We start from the raw sequence: 27,219 nt of genomic DNA, 5'->3' as shown, positions 1-27,219 counted from the left end.
TTTCATCTCTTACCTTGGGTTTAATCTTTTCGTTAAGCCTTTTTTTCAGTGACACACTGTTTGAAACCAGTGGCGTTGCAGGAAGCAACAAGTGCTTTGGCTTTGTCTTTCACAAGTGTAAACGGAAACCTCAAAGCACACAATTTACACACAAAGCTGGAACCAACTTAAAGGAATATCCCTGTATCTTTCAACACATCTATGTTGTCACTCTGACAATGGGTCTTGCTAACTTTACTACCTCCATTAAAGAGATCAGAAAAACTGTCAGAACGACATTGGCTATATCAGGGCAAGCAGTAGGGGCCTCCTAAAGCTTTCAAAATAAACTTCCATTTTTAAATTCTTCTAATTTCAATAGAATTGTGCTTTGAGTTTATCCATCTGGAGCCTTTGTGGATAGTTCAATTTTTGTTTGTATGCAATTTTTGTTTGTATGCAATGGAGAAAAACTGTAATACAGCCATCACAGACAGACAGTTTGTAAAACTGCAAATGTGTAAATGGCTCAATCAACGTTAGCTCCTTCAGCAATAGTGACTTAACAGACATTTATTTAAAGGAAAATCTTCAAGATTGCCACTTTAAGCCACACCCCTTTTCAAAACTCTTGAATCCTTGTGGGAGGCGTCAATGGTCTTGGCAGAGAGTTCTTTTATACTTTTGCCATGGAGGTCAAGAGGTAGTTTGTGTGTGTGTGTGTGTGTGTGTGTGTGTGTGTGTGTGTGTGTGTGTGTGCATGAACGCATGCTGATGATGACATTTTGTACAGACATGGATGTAAACTGCAACTTGACTGTTTGACAGAGGCATACAACCGTGAGGCGGTCATTTTGGTCAGTTTTAAACCAAGACTGTGATCTTAAGCTGTGAGTGTTTAAAGACACCATAAAAAGCGTAATAATGCCGTCGGTGCTACTGGTGGTAATGAAAAGCCTGAACATTCTGATGGCAAACTCATTTTACTGATCGATTTAGTCATCAAAATGTACTTTCCTCCTAAACGGATTTGCTGTTATACATTAGCATCTAATGTAATTTCAAGGAAAAAGGGTTGATTCTTTTTTTAACCAGAGTACACAGATTAGGATCAAATGGATGAAGAGAGACAAAGAATGGGGGGAAAGGCAGAAAGACAACATTACTAAAGAAACTGGTGGTGTTCCTGTGGTCAATTCTTTCTACAGCTGACTGAGGAGGAAAACTTTGCTGCAAAAAATAAGACTTTATTTTATAATTTGTAGAAACAGTGGTGGTTGGTCCTGCAAATCATATATTAAATGTAGACAAAAAAATGGAAAACAATTTAAGAAAATAATACGACATGAATACATCCTGTCTCCAGGCTGGTGTTGTTTCATAGGTAACAGCTGCTGGTTGTTGCAGGATGAGCAGAGGAAGAGGATGCAACATATTTGAGATCTACTGTAAACAGCAGCATTGGTCAGTCCAGCACAAAGGAGCCAGTGATGATATATATTGGAAGTGGAGAGAGGGTGCACCTCGCCACATGGTCATAAAGCATCTTTTCTGAGTGGTGAGATCATGTTCTGCCAAGATAAGCTCTCAGCTAATTGAATGGGTGGCTCAGAAACAAGATTGCTGTCCCTTATTTTCTTGTTGTCCCGGAAATATCTTGGAGTGCTTAGTGTACAGTAATTGGCCGAGGACATGAAAGGAAGCTTTGCCTGAAAGATGCTCTTTCAAAAGTTGCCAGATTTGACTGATCACTGTTAGCGCATACAAATTGCTTAATTTTAACTTTGCTGTAGGGAAATTGAAAACTTTCCACATGAATATGTTTCATCTTTGCTCTTCTTTTTTTAAAGGCTTTTTTTCCCCCTGGGACAAAACAAGTTTTATGAGGTCAAAGTTAACACCTAGAGACATCTGGTCCCATGCCATCAAACCAATAGAAACGCCAAAGACCAGGACGGATGACAGTAATAGAAAGCACCCAGATATGTCTTTTTTTTCTGCAGTTTTGTGATGTATGGATGTTTGACACGCTGAGGTAGTTTGGAAGATGTTCTGAGTTTGTCTGGGGGGTTAAGTCCATTGCCTCTGGGATATTGCTAACGCTATAAGGGTGAGAGGTTGTGACAATTTGAGAGGCCCACTGCTGGAGAAAAATTCCAGTAGGATTATTTTATAAAGAGAAGTGGGTGTCCGAAGAGATAATAGTCCTTCAGGGGGTCCATTATTTATAGCTACGAGGCGCCACTACACATATGCTGCTCCACTCAACAACCAAAACCAGAAAACACAGATTTGTCTCCTCATGTCTCACCTTTCGTCACATAAAATAGTAAACAGTGAGTGTGCAGATTTTTACTTTGCTTATGTTTGACATATGAAGGGAAACAGTCCTCGATTAGAACACCATTCTCACTCTCAACCATAGACTGCTCACAACATTTCACTTTTAATTCTGATTCATTACAGTTCTTATTTTCATAGTTTTCACTTTACCCACAGGTGAATTGCTAAGATCTTGGATCACTAAGAAGAAGTTGTTCAGGTCAAGAAAGATGAGTAGACAGGTGATCAAACTAAATTCAAACAAATCTCCAGGTTAGGCCCAATTATTTGAAAGAAAAAAACAAAATCACATTCTATGCGTGTCTTTATATAAATTGTTGGCTCGCTGTTTTCCTGGATCTCGGTAATTACTGTTATCATAACTAAAAGAAAAGATGGCCAAAGCTACTTTGTTTGAAAGTCCAATGTTGTAATGAATTGGAATCATCCTTGAACAATGTTTGGTACCAAGTCTCTTAACAGTTATATCTTCTGGCTTCTGCAAATAACAAGATTTTCAAGGTCCATAGCATGTCAGCACTCGAGTGATTTAGGACTTCTGCCTAAAATGTGTGTGTGTGTGTGTGTGTGTGTGTGTGTGTGTGTGTGTGTGTGTGTGTGTGTGTGTGTGTGTGTGTGTGTGTGTGTGTGTGTGTGTGTGTGTGTGTGTGTGTGTGTGTGTGTGTGTGAGAGAGAGAGAGAGAAAGCAAGCAGGATGCTGCGGCAAGGACGAATGTGTGTTAAACTATTTCCCTCTGTGGATGAGTGGTTGTTGGTGTTGACTGAATGCTGGCAGATGGTTTGTCCATCTCTGACCAAGAAGCCTGGATGTCCAGAGATGAGAGATCTCTTTTATGATGGGAGGGCCATAGAATTTGGGCTGTAACTTAACAATATCCTCACACTTGTCCAAACCAAAACTATTCCATCACTGACAAACACATCTGTGTGTCCTATGACTGAACTTTAAAACATCCAAAATGAAAAGGAAAAGTCACAGATGTTTGTGGTCATGAGGTCAACGGTAGTAGCCTATTGGGAATATTAACTTGAAATACAGTTGTTGTTTTTCTGTGCATTGACAACACAATGTCCCTTAAATGTGGCTTTGCACTATAAACTGGCCTCCATGTTTGGTTTTCAGGCACTTCCATGACTAAACATGTACGTTTTGTTAGGTTTAACGGACTTGCTAATTACGAAACTCCGACATGAACGCTGCATGACGGCGTTCACTTTTGGACAATTTTTTTCTGGAAGGCATTTATAAACTCAGTTGAACGCACAAATACACAGACACAGTTGTGTAAAAAAGAAAAAAAGAACTTGAGAGAGAAGTTCAACCCCTGCTTACTTTCTTACCTCGGCACAGCTGACCAATTTCTGTATGAAGTAGGCATGCTTGTCAGTTCTGGGAAGTTACAGAAACTGACAGATGCAGGCCCTCAATTCCATCTTCGTGAAGGTGTGAGGGAGGGGTTTCTTGAGCTGTTTGAACCAATACTTCAGTTGGAGCCTTTTGACCAGATCCAAAATGAAGTTGAATCGAGCAAACAGAAAGGACACCAACTCTGGCAGCATATGATGAAATACCAATGGGTGAGGGATTTGATGTTGCGTGAATGTTGACATTAGAGGCCCATATTAATATCAAGTGTAAATGTGTTCAGGCTAAATCATATCTAGATACAATCTGGATACTCAGCAGAACACCACTGAATAAATGAAGGTAAAATGTTCACTGTGAGGGATTACGCAACACAATTGATTTTCTTACTGTGTGGAGGTAAATGGAAAAAACAACGGCGGTCTGGAAGAGTGGGAACAATTACATCCAAATAAATCTATGCATGCATTTTAAATGGTCAGCAAAAATGTAAAGTACGTGTGATTTGTGGTTGAGAAGCTAATTGCAAACATATGGACCTTTTAACATCCGACACCTCTTCCTTGTAAAGCGATTATCTCCTCCAACAGCGAGCGCACACACAGAAATATTTGTCTAGATTAGATACTACATATTAAGTAAGAGCCAATATAGCACCTCGATAAGAATGGTACATTTGAAGTGAATCACAGAGTCCACGAACAAAAACAAACTAGGCAGGGAAAGCCCTGGATTATAATAGGAACACAGTGCTGAGTGTTCACAAATGTGCAGGGATAAAAAGATCAGAGAGGGAATTACTCTGATGGAACCTACGCTTGAAATGAACAAACAGTTCCACCTCCTTGACTTTCCTGTGCACCGACATCACACGTTTGGGGACAATGGAGCATTGTGTGGCAGTCATTCAATCCAGTCTTACGCAGTAACACTGATAGCGAGTGATCACAGAAAAATGATGTCACCACAGCTGCTTGCAGCAACAACAAAGAAGTACCTTTTAGGATGGGCAGATCTGAAGTCAGATTAAAGCCAGAAGGGAACTCAGAGTTTGAAGAGCCCCAAATAACACACAGAGAGACATTGATTACATGGCGCTGTTGGGGGAATTTCTCAGAAGATGTGAACTGTGACCTGGGTCAAAAGCATTCTGAGAATTGAATCTGCTTTTCAGATTCGGTCTCTTCTAAACCTCTCATCGAAAAGCTGAACCTGCATTAATTCCTGTTTCGGCAACCTGGGAGCAGCAGAAACAAGCTATCAACAAACATTAACATTTTATCACCTTATAGAGTTGCTAATGTAGCAGTGATTTGCTCATTTACACAACAAATTCACAACATTCATTTGGAGTCAAGTTTGTGTCCAAAGTACTATATTGTTTTTTAGCGCTGCTTTGGTCTCTACCAACTCTTGAGAGAAACAGCTGGCTCTTTAGCGGCTAAATGCTCCACTATGTTTACTATGTTCACCAGCCTACCGCTAACTTTTTCTGTCTGTCGTTTGATGCTGTATATATGAAGCGTTCAGTGAGTTTTGCTAATGTTTTACTGAAAATGAGACCATCGAGAACAAGGACCGGAAATACAGTAAAAAGCTCTGTGGAGTTCTGGGTCCATCACTACACCACTTCCACATTTAGTCATTAAATCCATTGTTCAAATTAATAAAAAAACTTTTTTTTTTGCTGCATTTAGTTTTGCAAGATAGATTGCGTAATATATTTATTACCAGTATGTTTTGGATATTGCCCTTTAAAAAATAGGATTGAAAAGATTCAATGAATGTTTTAATAAGACTTAATTAATCTAAGCAACTGGATCTGAAATAGAACCCAGCCAACAGTGTTCTGGTTGTCTTCCAATATGGCTCTGAATGACACAATTTCTAAACATTTATGAGAATAAGAATTAGCCCCAGTCTTTTAATCCCTCTGGGGGAAAAAATTGCTTTCAGACAGTAAAGTCACATGAAGTACAAGAACTAAAGTTGTGTAGTATTTATAACCATGGCTATAACATGTCTGTGTACAGCTCTCCCACCTATAAAGCACATTGTATAACTTTTATGATAAAGTTAGTCAACTTGCTGATACAGCTTTTGGCTACAGTACAGCACAAACCCTGAAAACGCTGTACACAGACAGCTCTGCGAGGTACAAACCAAAAATGGTACGCTATAGTAATTACTGCAGACATTTTAAAGCAGCACTTTAGGGTAAACTGCTGTGTGCATACGTGAGCCAGACATAGAATGTATACCACCGGGCTCTCATGCGTTTGGCCGGGACTGGCTTCAATTAAAACACAATTACTGTCAAAGCTAATCAACACTCCTCATAGGGATCTCAGCGGGAATAATTAGGCTAACATTTATCTGTGATGTCCATGCACTGTTGGGCTCTAAGTATGCTTTTAAAATCCCACAGATGGTATTATCAAATTTTCGGGTTTACCAAATTGATTCAGTGGAATATTTGGAAAATCACAGTTTATCATGGGAACATGGTATTTATAGCCCATATTGGTCAGACACATCATAAATCTAATTTGGAGAGTCTGCCGCAGGCTGCCAGCCTCTGTCCCCAGTGTATACTGCTCTGCTGAATATGTACCATGGTGTCTGTTATTCATGGTTCATGCTAATCCGAACCACAGGCTTGAAATTCACTTTTCAAATATGTCAACCTCAGCGTAGAGGACTACATTTAATCCTCTCTCCTCCCATTTAATACTGCAGTGGCCTTGGCATTAAAGAATGAAAAAAGCCATGTGTGCCCACTATTGTTCTGTGATACCTTGCACTCGAATGTCTTTTCGTATACGTCTTTGTAATACTGTGCTTTTGCCCATGAGACATGATGGTGGAAAGCCAAAGCGGCCTTTTCTCTGATATCAATTCTCTATAGTGAAACTTCAGGAGGACAGGCAGCTGCATCTTTAAAGAAGACTTCAAATAGCAGGGGCAGCAGTGACAGTGTGCCTCTGTGTGTTGCCGCTTCCCACAGCCCAAGGCAAAGAGGGCATCGTTTGATTTAGAGGCAGGAATGGCCTTCTGGGCCCTTGATTACCAGAACCCTGCATGCTTTCATGTGGTCAGCATTCTGCCAGAGAAGGGTCACTGTTATCGATTAAATAATCTGAGTCAGTTAAAGGCAGAAACAGGGAGCATTCATGTTCCAAACTGAAGGCCTGACTCTTTGGAAATGGCCTAATCCATCTTCCTGGGAAATGAAAGGATATAGAACAATTATCTACCAAGCAACAGAGCCGTGCCCACCGCTCGCAGCCTCCAGTTCATCTTCCTGGAATGTGCAGTTGAAAAAAGTTATGAAAGCAGTGTTGGACTTTTGATTAAAGTGATGTTGTTAACGATCCAGATCAGAGCTGCAGGACGTTTAATGTACGAACACTGGGCCTCACTGGAACAATGACTCATTTGATTAGGGAGGAAGTTATTCAACAGATTTTGTTCCACTGGCTCATAACTACTATAGTCACAGCTATTCTACTCTCCTGCATGCTGGGTTAACAAATGGCTTTCAGTCATTGACGAATGAACATACACACATGACAGAGATTACCTAATCAGAATCAATTCTAATGGCCAAATAATTAGCTTTGCCTAAGTACCATTGATGTAATTAAGCTCTTTGAATGCTTTCATTGAGATTACAAATGTAAGGAAAACATTCATTATGTTGGATGTATCTTATGTCTGTATTAATTCTAGTAATAATATTTAAAGCACCTAATGGTGTCGTTTCCCAGTACATGTATGATATGTTTGCTGACTTTAATCCACTCAGACCTCTCAGGTTTCTCTGCCTTGAATAACGGCACTCAATCCTGCTGTTAAAGGATAAATTCAAAGTCTATCTTAAACTTATACATGCCTGTAAGCACATTCAATCTTGTATTATTATTCAATGTTCCAATGGGCATGCGAGTACTGTTTTAAGATAGACCTGATAAAAACATTTACCAACCCTTTTTAAACTGTTTTTCACACAGCTTTGTATCACCCAACGGCAAAAGTCTGCCAGATGACACAAAATGATGTGTTCAGCGTCATCGACCTGTCCTTCGCTGGCAAATGAGCGGGGAGCTCCGGGCGCTGGAGGGAGGTTGAACATTGTTTGTTTGCATTTACTAGCTTAACCAGTTCCCAATCCCAACGTGTCAAATAACGCAGCTTCGTCAGTGCTCCTTGTCATCTGACACCGACGCTCAAGCCTGTATTTGACGCACCCTCCCGCCGCATTAGCAGAGCATCAGATAAAGTATAAAGTGCGAGATAGTCCTCACAGGGCGGGAGGGAGATGTGCTGGATGGGTCAAACGAACAGGAGACCACTGTCTGTGTCCCGTGCGAAGCTTGAAGTAACATTTTGTCACATCAGTTGTTAGTCAAGCCGTTAGTCAATCAAGTTAACGTCAACCACGCTCTTTTCCTAAACTAAGTTGTTTTGTTGCCTAAAGTTCCTGTGCATGTAATGAGCGTATATTGACACGCCGTCACTGACGTGCAAAAAGACACAAGAGAGGTAGGTAGAGAGTCTGACCAAGCTGCATTATTTGAGTCATTGGTGTGTGAATGTGTTGACTACATGCATTGTAGTGACACAAAGCTGGTTGAAAATCTGCAAAGTTTCTCTTTCACACGAATTTGACGATAACAAAAGGTAAAATCAATCCAATAAAGAGTTCAAACGGGAATGGATCAGAATTTACGGGTTCAATATTTGACGAACTGCAGTGGCAGCTGGCCAATAGAGGGCAATGGGGCATGGCCCCACCTTGAGCAACACAAAAAAAATCATAAATTATACAAATTGTCAATATTTGTGTTTTTGAACTATGGAATGTACCCAGTAATATGTGTAAAATATGATATCTGCGCAAAATATATGCTCTCGTGTGCTCTCTGCTCGTGCTCTCCGCCTGTGTGCACGACATGTCTCAGAACGCGCAGCTAGGGGGGCAAAATCGTTTTTGCCCAAAAGAGGCGGGTCTATAAAGCAGTTTAGCCAATTGCTGGTTGAAGATATAAATGAGCGACATACAATTTAGCCAATCAGCGCCCTCAAATAGATTCAGTGTGGGGCCAAAAAGATTTTGCCCCCCTAGCTAGTTAAATATTTAACTGCAAAGTAGTAATGCGTGTTTGATACTGAATTTCTTTTGCATTAAACCATACTGGGATGTTTGCTGAAATTTATAGGATGGCCCTACCTAGAACATTTTCCACCAGCCGCCACTGACGAACTGTATCCAGAGAGAAGTTAAGTTATTTCTACAAAGCACAAGTGTTTGTCTACATTCAAGTTTTAACAAAACCTTTTGATCCCATTTCTTAATTCCTTGCTAGTTCTTGTATCTGTCACAAAGCTCACCCTTTATTGTGAACATATGCACAGGATCATTTTTCTTTTTTTTCTGGAGAGAGTTGAGAGGATATTAGCAAGTGTTGAAAGACAACTGTCCAGATATGAACTCATCTCTGGAATTTGTAGTTCTTGTCTCGGATTTTGCTGCAGGAAAGAAGTTGGTTGACCAGTGGAATAAGGAAACCGAAATCCTGTTCCAAAGCAATTCTTCATGATTTCCAGATAATCCATCATGAATGTCATCTTGAAGAATTCTGGTAATAAAAGAAGAACAGCAATTTGCATTTAAAATAAAAAGAATTCCCTACAAATGTGTTTTTTTTTTGGGTGTCCAAATGCTTAATTTTCTAGAACTGGACCTGCCTCCTCTTGGCCCGTCGCACTAATGGTTAGCCACCTGCCGTATGGCCAGCGTCATCCAGCTGCCAGTTCGCATCTGCAGGCCACGGACGTATAGTGATCTGCTACATAATGGAGGGACAGTCTCTTGGATCATTTGTTTGTCATCTAGTGTGGGTGTAGTCCATATGCATGTTCTGTGTGCGTCACATCAAAGTCAGCAAGACAGCCTTTCACTGAGTTTCACCGCACTAACAAAGCATGATTTTCCACATGATTTTCCGGCTCACAACTGTGGGGAACCCCATATTCTGCACAGAGCACAATCACACATTTCTGAATAACCTCTGAATCAAAGCCAGACTCAGGGTGGGCTGACTGATGTGTTGTACTGATGCAGGGTGGTCAACCAGGAGAGTGAAACCAGTCCTGGACAGTGTGATCCATTAATAAGAACCAGTCTGTCTGTGCCACAGTGAAATTGGTTAACACTGTCTTCAGTTACATGAAAGGATCAACCCAATACCACTTAAACCTCAGTCTAAGAATTTGAATCTGAAGTTGGGACTCCACACAGCATGTGGCCAAAGATGTTGTGCCTGCACCGTACTGCTGAAATGAATGTCACATTATTTGGTTGGTCCATGGACCATTTAAATCATGCTTTATTGTGCATTACACAATGTGAATTCAATAACATCAAGGAAAAGAGAACCAAGAGCAAGGTGCACAAAGACAAACATCTTAGACAAGAGTCTAACTTAAAGTTAGAGACACTGAACTCAACCTGCAGCAAAAACCTCATGTCTGTTTGTTTTAAAATATTCTAAGGTTATGTAAAGTGCATTGCATTTCCATTGTGTTCAAAAGTTACATATAAGCCTTTCTTGCGTTGCCTTGTGAAGTGGCTAGACTGAGCTTTACATCGATAGCCAAGTGTGCAGGGCAAATAAAATGAAATAAGACACTTCAAGATAAGAAAAGAATGACAAAACAGATTCAACCTAATGGAACATCACTTTTCTCCAGCTCAACATTTTTTTTATGTCCACAAACTCAGAGAGTCATCAGAAGAAAGGCAATGCAAGAGACACAAGCTTTGGGAGAGGATCACTTAAAACCGTGTAAACCCACTAATTGTCAAAATTGCAATAAATGTTCAAACGTGTTTTTAAAAACATGCTTTAGCAAATTACATTTTTTAGTTAATAAACAAAAGTTTTTCACAGCAAGCCAGAGATTTGTCACACTCTGGGATGTGTCAAAATAACTTACCTGAGCTATTACCATTTTTACCATTACTATTATACCTTGCAAGTTCCAATTTTGTGCAGTGTTTGACCTGCATTAATTTTCTTTACATTTTAGTTTTGGCCACTTGGGGGCAGCACAAGAAGCTATGAACACAAGCTGACACATTTATCACCTTGTAAAGATGTTGTATGAACATTAAAAAGCTGCCTATTTAATGAACACTGAGCAACATTGGCATTCATTTCGAGTATGTTTTGTGTTCTCCTGAGTCCAGTCTTCTCTCGCCTTTTAGCTGTTTGGTCTCCACAAACTTAATGTCTGTCTCTTTAGCTGCTAAATGCTCCACTATGTTTACCAGCCAGTCGCACACTTTGTCTAATTGTTGCTTTGTGCTGGGGAGGTAGCATACAGTGGGTATCGAAGCTATTTTTGCAACGGTCTGCTGCATTTGGAGCGCTGAGACTGAATCAGAACATTAAGACTGTAAAACCAAAACAATGAGCCAAAAGATGCTAAAATGCTTCTTGGAGCCGAGAGGAACTGCAGAGTGATTATTATGGTTATTGTCTGTTTACCACGATGAGAATCCCCTTTTACATTTGCATAACCATTTCATCCATTGTTAACATAAAAATATTGCAACATGGAATTGGGGGAAGTGACCAAGTAAATCAGTATTAAGCCGAGTCAGCCAAAGATTGAGACTATGACGCCTGGCAGATGACCACCTGCGTCACACCAGTGCCTCCAGTGCCTGTCTCTGTGACTCTGAACATTACTATTATTCAGCTGGAGACGACCATTTCCACTTATGATTCACCTGCAAGTGCTGCCAGAGTTATCCAGTCTGGCGTCAAGGGAGTCTATCTGCCATGATATGACTTTAATCTTCCCTCAAAACAGATCGCAAATCAGTCGTGCTTTCCTCGCTGTCAGGTGAACTGATATTGATACGTTCTCAGATATTATTTCACAAATGGCTTGGATTTTCCAACATCTGAGACTCATCAACAGTTTTGTCGTCAGAGCATTATCGCTGCAAAAACAATGATCACAATGTGATTACCGTGTGGAGGCCAGGGTGATGATAGCATGTCAGGACACAAGATAATCCCACAGGAAACTCTTTCCAACAGTGCGAGCCAAGAAAACAATCACAGTCTTTAGCCCGGGTGCTCATGTCTGAGTGTCAAAGAAGTCAAGCTGTAAAGAAACTGAGCCTGCTTTGTCTCTTTCTTTTCAAAGATCCAATTTTTTGACACAAATTGACATTTCCCCAAATCTCTTTGTTGATTTGCGGTATTGGAAAAAAAGCGACACCTCACCTCAGCACCACATCGCCATCCTTAAAAACGACTGCACACATGCACCGCATGCAGAACCATTATCTAAAGGCACCAGAAGCTTTGCTGTCCAAAACATTCACATCACCTTCCCGTCCATCGGGATACTTTAATCATCTGTTACTCAGATTCCTGTCACGTCTCATCATATGGTTCCTCTGGACATCTCCACACTTATCAGCACCAGAGCATCAAAATGTTGCTCATGCTCCGCCGGCATATCAGCAGTATATGTCATTTTAAGTGTCTCCTCTTTTCTGCTTGCATGTATTAAATTGATGAATGTGTTTGAAATGCCATAGACACTCCAAACCGTCCCATCCCTCTTTGCGGTGGTCCTCTGGTTCCCTTTCAGCCACTCTCTTCTGACATTTTCAGCGGTTTAATCCGAGGCATTATAGGCGTCCAACATCCAGTTGGACATCACCAGCTGTTTATGGGACAAATCAAAGTTTTTCCCACGAGGCATTGTTTTTATTTTGCTTGGTTATTCCAACATGCTCTTTTATTCATCCAACTGAACACATACAAGAAATATTCATAATGTCCGTGGCACTTAATCACCTGAGCTGTCTCACTCTTTTCTGACATATTAAAACATTATATCCAGCAGGTAACTTTTCCTGAGAAAATGGATGATTTCTTTTGAAATCCTTTTCTGCAAAAAGCAACTGTCTGATGGCAGTCTTTCAAGGCAAATCACTTTGCACTCCGGTGACAAAGGTGGCTAAAAAAGTATCGCCTCTAAGCATCTACAGTTACATCAAACAAGTTCAATACTTCCTCCCACTCCCCAGTTCAGTTGGTTGTCTTTTGTCTCCAACAAAAGAACTTGACACTTTGAATTGGAGCCTGTGATGGATCGCTTTTGAGGTCAGAAGCCTTTAACGGTATACTGGTTTCATCCCAGTCCAGCCGAGCTTCCAGCCTTGAATAGATAGTTCCACCTTGTGTGAAGACTAGAGCATTATTAGGCGTAGAGTCATAGAGCCATTGTGGGAAAGATGGTTTTGGTGACTGGCTGATTGTTTGGCTTTTGTGTTTGATTTACATGCACTGTATAGTTTCGATATGTGCATCACATTTTTTTTCATTTTCAGGAGTATAATAGTCAGGAGGATGATGCACTGAGAAGATGATTTGATGGATTGCTTTGGTTTAATAATTGCAGCAACATTTGAAATAACACCTTTCAGAACATTACATACGAGAAAAATGCAGTAAAAAACATAGATTTGCAATAATTTTGAGTTTAAAAACTGTGAACGTCACCAAATGAATTGCCTTTAGGCAGAACTTGTGTCCCTGTCCTAAATGCCGTATTCTTCCAAAATCATAGGCTTTACCTGTCTGAAAGAGTCCATTGTACCTCCACATGTATTATCTAACAAACATGAACATAACTTATCTTGATACAAAACTCTAAGAATCTAACAAAGGAGTCTCTATAATACTTGTATAACTAACTTCATCACCATTGGCATTCCTTGCATAACGAGGGATGCCTCTCCCACAGAGGGAAAACAATGGTTATCCGTTTTTTTATTCTAAGTTATTCCGGAATGCTGGTGAAATGGATCCTGAACAACCTCTTGCTTCTTTACATTTGACATTGGTCAGGGCATCATGTCAACGAGAAGCCTAATCCAAATTGTGAATTGCTTTTGAGATGGGATTTTTTATATTTTTTATTTTACATGTTTACCCATACAGGTAACAATTTCCTAGAAACACAAAATTCTGACTTTCTGACTTTCACGGATCACGGAAAACATTCCACGTTACCTACAATCCCTCTTTATAGCAGCCTCACCATGACTTTTTTTTCCGTTTTCTACTCGCCCAACTGCCTCGCAGTTAAAAGGGTCAAGCGCCCGGTTAAAATACACAGTGTATCATTTTATAGCCTTTTCCCAACGGGGCTACTGGTGCCGGTGTCGAGACGACAATGTGCAAGCAGCAGTGCCGCACACAGATCAGTTTCATTCGTTGTCAGTTGTGAATAGGGGCGGAGGAAGCAAACTCATTAGAATCCTATAAAAGGAAAGTATCTGAGATCGTAAAACACCCGACTGCAGGACTAAGTGCTCACTCTCAGCCAGACAGAGACAGAGAGGAAACCTCTTGTCAAGTTTGTCTCTGACCTTCAGAGCATCAGCATTTTATCAGATTCACTTCTGCATTGTTTCGCTTCCATACTGGGCTCTGTGTTTTTCAGATATCTTTGTCGATGGCAGTCATTCTTCTGAATATCTGATTTTCAGGAACAAAAAGGTGTCCCCATCACCAATCCCTGTATTGCAGTCGGGCAAGCGTGACGCATGGACACTGACAGGGCGCACACTTCTCAATGAGAAGCTTCATTTTTGCGGCACAAAGTTGAGGTTAAATATAATATATTCAAGTGATTTTTTTTCCTTTTTCTTTTTGGTATACCAGAATTGTTTTGTTCGAGGATGCTCGTCTCAACTTGGAATAGATGCTGTGCCGTGATGTTTCTCTTCGCTACACTGAAGACCGAGACAACCCAGGTATCAGAGGCGCGCCCAAAGGCGAATTTAATCAAGCCAGCTTGGACGGGAGGGACGCCTACACCCGCTACAAACCGCTCCGACACTGTCCAACTCGGGATCACCAAGAAATATATCATGCTTGCGCAGGTAATTTCATTCATTTAATTATTCACATAAATGAATATGCCAGACCTACATTTTCACAAAGCCTGACATTGGGTTGAAGGATCAAAGCCATTAATTAGTAGGGGTAATAATAACTTAACGATTCCAAAAGTAGTGTCCAGTTATTATAATAAGCGGAACAAGGAAACATAACAGACTTTTCTTCATTTAAGTTACATTATAAGTGTGCGATTGTTCCAGATACGCGTGCGTAATTGTGCAGGACGTCTCCAAAACTGTGCCTCCGGAGTATCTTGAGGTGTGAGGGTAAACTGCCTTAAAACGGCTCTCTCACGTGGGAATCGTTATTGAAAATTGCAGGGTTTGGACCCTCATAAACCCTAATTGCCTGTCAGACCTGACGCCACAGTCGGGTGCAGCGCACTTCGACGGTAAATCATTAATGCCAGCAGAAATGTGAGAAAAAGTTAACACTTGGGGTAATTTTCTGTCTGGGTCTTAGTGTCATTAAAAGTGGTCCAGACGCTTGCTGGGATTATGCGATTCTTGCTGGTGGGCCTCTGAGGGATACTCTTACCAACCACTTAATACCCACTCAAAGAGTTATCAATTCCTGCTGTTTCAACAAAGTGCCATATTACTGTAGTTTGAGAGCAAACATGGGATCAAAAATGTTCAACATTTGGCAGGTTTCCTTCTGGCAAACGTAAAAAGTTGTGAACATTACGAGTTTCATCAAGTGTGGAATTAGAGCCGTAGATTTGTATTGCTTGGCCAGGAAAGCAAAGTTTGATTTCTGTATACGTGAATGTTTTAGGGGTTTTTTTTTGAAGAGGAAAACAGATACTGGTGTGGAAAATAAAAATGACTCATCAGTCGAACAAAAAACTGATAAAATCCAGAAGGCCTTCATTTCCCATTTCCATTAACTCTAAGTTTTAATTGAACATGTTGGAGTCTGATTATGTTGAGATCAGAGTACCTTTATGAGCAGCAGAGGGCACTGCCACATCTCCATCAGCTCAGAGAAACAGCTGATCACTCTTGTCTCACCTGTTAACTCTTGTTTACATTTGGGCCTGTTCAACTGTCTGTAATATCACTTGCAGTAGTGATAGTGTTGGATATCTGTGACGTGCGTAGTGCTGAGAGCAGCTCCTTGACATCCAGCTCAGGCAGCAGAAATTATGAAAAAGCCACTTTCTCCAACCTCAAGCAAGCCTGCCAGACCTCAATTTGAACGCCTGCTTACATCTTTGCCATTGCAATAATCTGGAGCGGTTTGGAAGAGTGGACTGAGGAGAAACAATATGTGTCTGCAGAGACCACGATGCTGTTGCAAAAGTAAAATGTCACAATGCTGTGTGTCCAAATGAAGACGGCTAATAACATTTATTGCAGGATGGGGTATACATCCAGTATATATGTGTGTGTGTGTGTGTGTGTGTTCTGGCTGCCAGGAGGTTTTCCAGAGCTGTAAATTAACAGCCGCAGCTCAGCCTTGGCCAGAAATGCGCCTTGACGCTGGCAAGCAAACGGCAATGACCTTCTGCATCTCATGATACAGTGGCCATTTATGAGCAGAATAAATCACAGATGACACGTCAGCTCTCTTCACAAGGCTGTAATGGCAAAGTGTGGTGTCTATTTAGTCTAGGAGCGATCACAGGGAGTATACAACTGCAATTACTCTACCTTAGATTTTTTTTAATTATGATAAATGCCTTGAAACAGGTTGCATAGCACAAAACCGCACATGAGTCATTTTCTTTCTGAAGTGGTTCACAGCAGGCACCCCAAAAATATTTTCATCTTCGTCTGCAATTGTGAAGTGAATTACTGCTGATTAAAGCTTGGGTGTAAGTTTGGAAAATGGGCATGCATCAACTCAACAATTTTTCCTCTGGAATCTGCATTATGGGAAACCTCAGAGCCGATAGATATCCTGCAAGTAGATTTATGGTCAAGGCGTCATGCTGTTGAGTTTGTTACAATTGGTGAGGAATAGTTGGCAGATTATCACACCTCTGGAGGATTCACAGTGGCTTCAGGATGTGAGTGTTTGTGAGCTTGCCAGTTATGTGAGTGATAATATCAATAATTCACAATTGCCTTTAAAAAAAAAAACTCTTACTCATTTTTTACCACATTTACATGATATAAGGCAGCTCGTTCTCTTACAGTTAAAGATTATAATTACTTGAAATCTCCCCAGAAATCACCCTCAAATGTAGCGAATTATCGAGGGAGACAGTCCAGCCACCCTGTGGAGACAAGCCGCTGCAGCAGGAAACAAGCGTGTAATTTGGTGTTTTATCCATCAGATTAGAAACGCTGCTCAAAGCCTTAGCTTATTTGACAGCTTAACGTGCTTTTATTTCCTGTAGCTGCTGACATCGTTGGGCGATAAAGCTTACACAAGCCACACACAAACCCGAGTCAGGTTTTGTCTATCTCTTGGGGTTCAGTCAGGGAGCAAACTGCTGAGTGTTTTCCCGTTGTCTGACCCTTTTCACATCAGTAAATCTGAGAAAACCAAAATGTACGCCTCTCAGACCTTGACAGCCGGCATTCTTGGGTGGCACTGTTGGCTCCTTGGAAGGGAACCAACAGAAATGGATAGCACGGGCAGGCAGTGCTTACCACTGTCACCTCTGAAATCTCAAGGGAACCGACAGCGTGGCGGCATTCATGCGGTACGTGTCTGTAAAACATCAGCAGCCTGTCAGTCAGCCTTAACTAGTTGCTTTATTTAATTCAACACAGAGATTACTTTAACAAGCGATCTCTGAGGGCTCTGCCTATAAAAGTAGAGCCACGTCCTTTCTCTTTCTTTCTCGAACATAAAATGAACGTTCAGTGATCCTAATGAGCTGAGAAAAGAGGTGCGAGTGCTTGTTAGCGCTCGGCTCAGTTTGTGCTTCAGTCTCTTGTCCTGTGGCCTTTCCACTCTGTGGGTCCCTTGGGCGCTGTGAGGGCCCTACACTGGAGCCATTATGGGGTCTCCTGTGGAAACCTCCTTCACTGAATTGGACCTGTCAATGAGCGAGGAGACCCGTGCACCACAGGATTACACCTTTTAGAGCAGCACACCTCATAGACTACCATCAAAAGCTTTTCCGCTTTCCTTTGATAGTCTTTGAAGAGAGCAGTCGTGTACGCTGTCTGTGTGCCTCTCCTCGTGTCCGATGAATAAGATCAACCCAGAATGTATACTTAACTGAAGGAAGGTCTAGTTTTTGGAGACTTTGGATTCTAGCACTCAAAGGGACATTACCATAAACACATGTGTTTTGAGTGATGAAAGACGCCAAGCTGTGTTTGAAGACATGGTTTGTACGAGTGACTTGTGTGCAGCCATCCCTATGTTATCTGATACCGGCTGTCTGTGCTTTCAGGGCATATGCAGTTTGTTTATTCAGTGACATCGTTTATTTGGCTCTGTAAGGCCCCTGCCACTCATTAACACCATTCAGTTTCAGGTTGTGTGCCTGATTTCTGAAGGTCAAGTGCAATCACGACATGCAGCTCAAAAAGCGTGGATGTGGAGAGTAAAGAAGTCCTTTACTGGAGCTTTATTGTACTTTTCTTAATAATGTCTTGTGACTCAGACAAGCACAATGGAAGTACAGCATGTATGAACTGCTCTTATTTCTCAGCAGTGTCCCTTTATGTACAAACAATATGGGATTTATGTACAAACAGTAGGTCTCTGAGAACACATGCTGTAAAATGGCCTTGGTTTTTTACAAAGTGAAACATAAAGTAAACCCTCAGACTCAAACAATAGAGACAATATGTTGTGTTTTTTAATGCATTACAGTGCACTTCTATCAAATTATATCAGCACTTTGGGATGACTCTACCAAGGTAAATAAGGGACCCAAAGACCAGGGGGGATGGTTCAAAGCCCTGTATATCCGGCAGTAAATCCCTTGTAGATTGTCGCTCCTGCACATTTAAGGTTCCTCTTCAAAGCCACAAAGCTTAACCAGCACGAGAGCAGCACGAGACAGGGCCAGAGGCTTCCCTTATGGCTCTCTGTCTGTCTCTTCCTTTATCATCTCACCAGCATACCACGAGGGGCTGCAGAGTACACAGTTTTCAACCCGCTTCCTCCGCAGGACCCAATGCTGTGCTTTTATGTGTGAAGGCTGTCGAGGGAAAAATAAGGGAGCAACAGAAAAAAAGATGTGAGATAAATGAGATGCATCCAAATGAAACCCTATCCCTCAGAAGTTGCGTATGAGGCGATTTTAAAACATGACAAGATAAGGCAAGATTATCAGCCGCGATTTGGGGGTCAGCCTTGTATCATTGGGTTTCAAAGGGCTGTCTTGCGGTTTGAGCCTAGATGGAGGAGGTGAGCCCCCGTGCTTATTCTTCTGCTCCCACCCCACTCCCCCTCCACATGCACTATACACTGTAATCAAAGCAGGTAGTATGAAGTACTACTGCACGTGGCCTGGCCCATTTATCTTCATATTTAGATAACAGCACATTTTTCATGTCAGGGAAAAAAACTCCCACTGCACTTTCTTTAACTTCTCTTCGGAACATATTTCCCTCCTCAGCTGTGATTAGTCCATGACGATGTAGATGTTTCTCTGAATGAGCACTTGACACAAAAACAGGCCTCTCGATGAGGTTGAAATTTAATTCTTGACTAAAAACTATCTTGATGTTCTTTGTTTAGCAAACTCCATCAGTTGAGGAAAACTGTGAGATGTGGTTAATGTGGTGTGATTCACTTTCTGGTTGAGAGTTAGATTAGCGCATCAAAACCGCTCTAATGTCTTTGTCGTATACAGAGCTTGAGCCGAGATGATTAGTTTAGCTTAGCATAAAGAGTCAGCTTTTCCACAAATCAAAAATACACTGCAGCTCAAATTGACACATTTTCATTTTTGTTTGTTTATTTACGGATTAAACAAAGGAGAAACATTGCATTAAATAGTGAGCTTTAGAGGCGTAGGTGGGCATATTTCTGAGGAGAGCCGGGTTAGCTGTTTCCCTCTGCTTCCAGTCTTAATGCTAAGCTAGGCTAATTGCTTCCGTGCTCTACCTCACCATACTTAATGCACATACTGAATGCATGTGAGAGGTATTCATTTTGTCATTTAACTGTCTGCAAGAAAACCAAACTGTCAAACTATTCCTGTAAGATTATTGTTATTATTATTGTTATTTTTGTGAGGAGCTCAGATTTTAAGGGCTACTCCAGCCATTTATATTGCACTTCCATAAAGTGTGGGGGCTTGCAACAGAGAGCTTTCAAAAGGAAAGGTCAAATTCCTGGATCTTACGTTTCCCATTGATGGCATTTATGCAGTATTAGACTCTACCTGCCTTGTCTTTTTACAGACTCTGTTATAAGAATCCGCCTAATGCCGAAGCCAAAACAACCCTAATGACATCACCAGCGTTATTTTCTCCGATTTTAGTTCCTCCAGAACCAGAAGACAGTAGCATATACAACTGAATAGTTCTCCCTACGACAAGTAAACTGGTCTTCATGTGTACACTTGGTGGAATGTCCTGTGAAGCAAAGCCTTTGAATATTCTGAGAACGGCTCTGAACACAGTAGTAATTAAGAAATATTTGGAATCCATTAAACCTCAGGGCTTTGTTACTTTCATCAACACATTTAAGCATCTGCATTGTGGGAATCTGTCACAATGATGGATGAGGATTCAGTTTAATATTCCTGTTCATTTTTCTACGCCTGTATCATTGCCTCCATGTGTTTCCAGGCTGAGAAAGTCAGCATGGCATCTGTCCAACACGTCTAATCTCGTTCACTTTCTAAACCAAAAGCACGTCGCCGGGTAACAACTTCCAATGTGCTGAAATATTGATTGTTGAATTCTAACATCTGGAGTACATTCTTGCGTGCCTGTTCTTTTGGGCATGGCAGCCCCTTCCTGACCTTTACACCCTAAATGGAGTTTGCTATTTATTGGGGCTAAAATGATTTCACTCTGATTCAAACCTCTCTCTTGTTCATTCTCATGCTTATTGTTCCATGTTTGTCAGTGGTAAGCCACACTACATCAGATCTGTCAGTGCAATGCCAGCTGTGTGGTTGCGGTGCTGGTGGTGGTGTGCCAGCCAAACATGTTGTTCTAATGTCGTTTACACTGGACACAATTTACAATCCGTCCATATTTACTGACCTGCATATTTGAATATGTGTCCATCCATTGTGATAACCATGTACTAAAACAAAAGAGAATAAAAGAAATAAAATAAAATAAAGATGTGCAGCAATTTAAGAAACACAGTGACCTAACCTTTATTATGTCTTGCCCAATGGATATGGACTTGAGCCAGGGTAATGATGCTTCCCTCCAGCTCTTCAAAATGTCCCTCTCTCTTGAAGATTTCAGTGCAAACAACATCATTTCATTTGGATTGGGGAGTTCATTTGATTTGGGAAAACCATTTACGACAAACTCCTTTGCTCCTGCTCCAAGTCTGATGGGGACAGGACTTGCATGTGTAGGGAATTATATCAAGTACCAGTGAATCTCCGCATTGGTGCATACAATTGTTATGGAAAAAGTCAGTGTGGCATTAATTGTACTTCTCGCTGCTGTAGACAGCCGATGTTGTGTTTGGTAAGGTGGTCATTTTAGTGCACTTACGGAAAAGACTTAGTTCTTTGTGTGTTTTGCTGAACAACAGAATATGTCGCAACCTTTCAGTGTAAACACAAAAATACTAACGCACAAACAATGGCAAGTTGACTCTGAAGGAGTATGATTAGCCACAGTAATTGCCCCACAATTATGTCTGTAGACTCATTAAGCCTCTGAACACTTTTGGAGAAATTGAGAGAAACTGAAGTGGTCTCTCTTGGTTTGTAAATTGTAATAACTCTATTGTCTGGGACCTGAAACAAATGACCCTAGTGGGAGCGATGTTAATCCCTACAACATGTTGTCCTCTAAAATTGTAGTGAGTTCACCCGAAGAGAACAACCAACATATTTTCCCACTTACCCCCAATAGTATCATGCCATGCAGAGAGTTTGGGGTTAATTTGCCAAAGTTTCAGATCTCTGCATGCAACTTAGACTTCTGCCACCACCTCAATACAGAGTGGTGGTGAATGGCATTTGGTTTTGATGTCCAAAACATAAAAAAATGACTTTTGTAAAACTTCACAGCACTGTCTCTTTCCAGAACCAGTGTTGCTCTCAAACTGTTAAAGAGTAAACAGTCAAATAACCTGTGATTAAATACAACATGGCTTTTATCTAGAAAACGCAATGTTGTTAAAATAAAAGTGCAATTTTCTAACCTGATGACTAAAGCCCAAGTTAAATGTAATTGATCATGTCTTGTTTTTGCTCTAACTATGTTTTCTTTTATGGAGAGAGTCTCTCCAAATACCTCTAACCTGAGCATAACATGGCTTTTATTTGGCTTGTTAACTGGTACAATTTAAATTTTGCGACCTGGGATGCATGGTGCAACTGTGGTGCGCCGTGTAGAGAGTGGAATTAGAAGGAATGCAGTTACTATGTCTGCGTAAGTTGAGGTTTGCAGGGTTGTGACCAAATCAAATCCACTACTCTTTAACAATTGTGTCCTCTGCAACACAGCACTCTGATTATCTGGGAGAGATGTTGTAAACATTGCAGATGTCCTTGTGTGGGAGATAACACACCACCTACAACTGTAGGCCCCATCTAATTAAATTAATTTGGATGGTGATAGCTCATTGGTTTGCCATAACAAGAAGATCCACTAGATTGGTTAGATTTTGAACAGCGTTTGACAGGATCAATGTGGTTATGGGCCATCGGGGCCAGCCTGAATGATGCAATTAAGGGAATTTGTTACTTATGCCAAAGTCACACGTGTGTGTCCTTCAAAAATTGCATAAAACATGACTGCACCTTCTGACATGCACCTCTTGACATAATATGAGCAGATGGACTTGCACTTTACCCACACCTTTTCTTCAGCAAAATTCTATAAGTGTGCTTGTGCATTGGTCAACCTTTTATGAATACATTTTTACGAGTAAATTGATTGAGTAAACGCTGCATCCTTTTCCTCAGCAGGTGTATCCGTGCAGCAATGATAAGGAGTGCAGCGTGGGAAGCTACTGCCACAGCCCGCAACAGGCTCCCTCTCGCTGCCTCACCTGCCGCAGGAGGAAGAAGCGCTGCAATCGAGATGCCATGTGCTGTCCCGGGAAGCGATGCAGTAACTGTACGTGTCTGACACAAACACGTTTTCAGTGCATGCTAGTTTCAGTTATGTTGTGACTGCAGGATACAATTCAGGAATTCGATTGCTGGCCGAATGCAGATATTCTGGAAAAGAAAGTACAGTATTTAGCCCAGAGAGTTAGTGAAGTAGCCGGTACATTTTAAATAATGTTCAACTGCTTTCAGACTGAATCCTATTCTTCAACTGTTTTCAATTGATGCCAAGAAGTGAGAAATCAGGCTTTGCAGTAATAGTTCTTTGTTTTTATTCAACTCTAAAGCCGAATTTAGCGATCACTAACACAAGCTACTGTTGTATTGATCTGATCTTTTAACTTGTTGGCCATCAGGTTGAACAGTCTCTTACATTGGCTTGTTTCTTGACAAAGTACAGCAGTTGCTATTGGTTTCTGTCATGTTTGATCTCTTCTTTATTCTGTCTGCAGATATTTGTGTCCCTATCTCTGAGAGCGTGCTCTCACCTCACATCTCAGCTTTAGACGAACATAACAAACTCTCCACCAAAGACCACAGCTGGAGAAAGAGTGGGACGGCACATGCAAAGCATTCTCTTAAAGGTGAGATTGTGTTTAAAACATGTCCACCGGAAACCCTGCCCTCTGTAAGCACTGTCACTGCTGTTTTGTTTCTCAGCTTTCCTGATGTCGATGGCAAAATCTCTCTGTTGTTCACTGTCTGCATGTCCTACAGAGTTCACGGGCGACGCCAATCCACAAACTATGTTGATAATTACCCCTCTGCTCATGTGTCACTGTCTGTGTGCTTAAAGCACAGCATGGGGAGCCTAAAATAAACCACAATGCCCCTGCTGTTTCTCCACCTACATAAAGCCATGCAAACCCTGTCGTTGACAGCGCACACACTTGTGTGATACACAAGTGAAAACCACAGAATGCAGCTTTGGCATGATTATAGCTAATAACGCTCTGAGCCCCCAGCTTAGTGTTCATGTCACCTGATTTAAGTCAATGTAAGGGCCTATCCATAAAGCAATTCATTTAATGACACACTTAAATTACTCAACTCTAAATGCACCCTCAAGACAGCAGGCTGCAATGCTAAAATCAATATGAAAATAGCATCACTACTTAAAGTTGCTATAAATAAGAGCATTTAATTGTATTTGTGCTTGACTCACTCCCTCTCCTTAAACATTATTGTATTATAATGGCCTTATGTAAGTCGCTGCTTGAGAAAGAAATCCCCCAACAATCCGTGGTGTTAAAGCAATGAACAAGCAGTCAGGCTTAGCAGTCCATCATGCTGATGCTTGGAACTTGAAATAACTTTTCGGCAAAGTGTGGTTTTGTCAGCAATACAAGGCAACTGGTTTGAAGGATGAAGCTTTTGGCAGGAGGTGATACACATTTAAAAACTGCAGGACTAAATTATACTAATTATGCATTCATAAGAGCAGTGCACAGATCCTGCCAAGAATATCAGACTCAGGCCAGATGGGACGACATGGTTAATGTACAGAATAAGCAAATTGTTTTCTTGATTAATGTTGAAAGCTTCATGCTTCTCTTTGGTCTCCGACATGGCCACATATACTGCGATCGTGAAGAAAGGGTTGCATAAACTTATCCGTATGGAAAACATAACAGCTTAATGAGCAATAATCGTACATTTCCTGTGCTTTAGTTAACCAAAGCACTATACAGGAAAACTCCAAGATGCTAGATGATTTATAACTTCATGCAGGTCTTTTATGTCTCTGATGAAGCATTTGGTTCTGTTTTTTCTGAGCAGACACGATACTGTTTGTAGACGTGTTGTTCGCTGGTTCCCCACTGATCAGCCCTCTTTCTTGTCCTCATCTGTTAGGGCACGAGGGCGACCCTTGCCTGCGTTCATCCGATTGCTCGGAGGGCTACTGCTGCGCCCGCCATTTCTGGACCAAAATCTGCAAGCCGGTCCTGAGGCAGGGAGAGGTGTGCACCAAGCAGAGGAAGAAAGGCTCTCACGGCCTGGAAATCTTCCAGCGCTGTGTCTGTGCCAAGGGCCTTTCCTGCAAGGTGTGGAAAGACGCCACCTCCTCGTCCAAGTCCAGGCTGCACATGTGCCAGAAGATCTGAAGCAGGGGCAGCTGCTTTCGGCGTGGAGGCCTCTGTCTCCATCTGCCAGGGGAATTTTTTTGTAAAGGATGGGTTGTGGCTGTATTAAAAAAAAGGAGTAAAAGACAGAGACTAACAAGTGAAAGAACAGACTGTGTGGGTTCAAGCTCTCTAGTTGGAGAGTGAGTGGGATTGCTTTAATGTGTTTGCTGTGAGTGGTCCATACCTGCACTCACACACAAACCTGCACCCTCACACACACACACACACACACACACACACACACACCTCATGGGTTTGTGAGATTTATGAGCTAACATGATGATTAATATGATAAACTTTTTAGACATTCTCGTGCCATTCAGGGAGCCACAAAGTTAGCCAGTATATGCTGTGATAGGTGTGAACCTTCTCTAGATGGAGGCAACAGACGTAGCAGTCTTTTATCAAGCCTCAACTTATAATAATAATAAGACAAATAGACTATTCATAGACAAGCCATAGTTTCACTGCACAGTACATTCTTTACCAAACCCCAAAGTGAAAGATCTGATGGGTGTAATGCTGTGTTTCATTACTGGATCTGTCATGACTTATCTGTTTTATCAGATTTCAATATCTCACTCTACTTGGTGTTTGTTTTAAGTATTGAGGAATTCAGCTGTCGGGATGCAAGACATTTACAACCAGAAACAATGTCCAGACCCACAAAATACCAGTTATATCATATGAGGAACATACTCCGTACACTGCTCAGTCCAGAGCTTGACTTGTGTAACAGCATCCTGGGACTTCAATACTTTCAAACCAAAGAATGAAAGAATATTTACATCAGAGTGATGAGTTTCATCTGGGACATTAGCTCCTCGCCCGATTTTTAGCCACAAGAAGAGCGAGATAAAGTATTGTGTCCGTTGTGTAAACCTCGTTTGATCTGTCAGATACAGCTGCAATCTATTGTGCTACAATGTGTGGGTTTAAACAGTTTGCACTGAGGTAGTGCTCTGCTGTAGACTGAGTGGTTCCGATACCAGACCAGAGAATGGTTCTGCTTTTCCAATCACATGAACAGGATTCAAGGATACCATGGAAGGGCAATTTCTTTCCGTTTACAAAGCAAAGCCAGTAGAAATGGAGACGTGAGAAGATTGATTAAAGGAACAAAAGCGCTCCATGAACCTGATGTTTTCAAAGATAATTTCAGTTTGAATCAACATCATGTTGATGGCACTCAGCCCTGTTTATTTTTCTGTTTTTCAAATACGACTGCATACTTTCTACTCATGAAATACTGTGCAGTTTTTTTGGTACTAGAGGTGAACCAATGCCTCAGCATAACTTCTTTAAACATCCGTTACCTACATATTCAGTATGATATCACATTTGCCTCTTTTTGCTTTAAAGTTTTTAGAGCATCAACTACACATACTAAAATATCAATAAGCTCTTATATTGTAAATAGATTGGAACCGATGAAATGTATTTAAGAATCAATGTATATCATGTACATATAATAAAGATATGAATCTTAAACATTACAGTAAAATGATCTAGGTGAGAAGAGTAGTGAGGGATGGAATGGGACGAGCACAGTTGGATAGATTCAAAACAATGTTGAAATCATAAAAGCTGCGTGAATAGCCAGAAGGGAAAAACATAGGTACAGACTGGCTGCATGGAGAGGATTTTTGGAAGAAGAGAGACAAGCACATTCATTTCCAAAATAGTTTGTGTAAATGGTGTCAAGATTTATATCTCACTAAATATTGTCTGTGTTGATACTTTCAATTTGTTTCGTGTATTTACAATGATGACTGAATAAAAGAATGTATTTTGTATCATTTGTTAACTGCTTATCATTATATTGTGTTGCTTGTTATGTTTTGTTGAGTTTTTATCGTGTACAACATGGAGGTAAAACCAAAGGAAGATGAAATATGCTGACATTATGCATTGTGTTATTAGAATGATAAAATGAAAACGAGAATAAAAGTTCATCAATCGACGGGCTTGTTTCAGACAAGCAAAAGCTCATTTAACCAGCTGCACATTTTAAAAAGTATGGGCTGATTCACCTGTTGCTTTGCATGACATGAATGTTAAAGCCCCTGAAAACTTGGTTTCAGATTTTAAAGGTGCCCTGTGAAGTTTTCTTGTAAACAAACAAAGTTATGTTTACATTCAGCGTACTCGCCAAAATGCATTGTGTGTAGCCTTAAGGTATAAAAAAAAAACGTGCTGAATGAATTTTTCATCATCAGAAAA

The 27,219-nt window shown here is 41.0% G+C and overlaps 1 protein-coding gene across 2 annotated transcripts; it reads left to right on the top strand.

Moving 5' to 3' along the window:
* Positions 1-14,260: 14,260 nt before the first annotated feature.
* On the top strand, positions 14,261-26,755 carry dkk2 (dickkopf WNT signaling pathway inhibitor 2). Of its 2 annotated transcripts, none has more exons than XM_079278523.1 (4): positions 14,261-14,672; positions 22,727-22,877; positions 23,323-23,454; positions 24,725-26,755. In XM_079278523.1, the coding sequence occupies exons 1-4, from the start codon at positions 14,469-14,471 to the stop codon at positions 24,973-24,975; spliced, it is 738 nt and encodes a 245-aa protein (XP_079134649.1). In that variant the 5' UTR covers positions 14,261-14,468; the 3' UTR covers positions 24,976-26,755. The 2 variants fall into 2 exon arrangements, with proteins under 2 accessions (XP_079134649.1, XP_079134648.1); XM_079278522.1 differs by having other exon boundaries at positions 22,724-22,877.
* Positions 26,756-27,219: the final 464 nt, after the last annotated feature.

Source organism: Melanostigma gelatinosum (genome assembly GCF_949748355.1).
Source record: "Melanostigma gelatinosum genome assembly, chromosome: 11".
Classification (NCBI taxonomy): Eukaryota; Metazoa; Chordata; class Actinopteri; order Perciformes; family Zoarcidae; genus Melanostigma; species Melanostigma gelatinosum.
The sequence above is the reverse complement of the archived record's forward strand: the minus strand, read 5'-3'. Positions and strand labels throughout refer to the sequence as shown.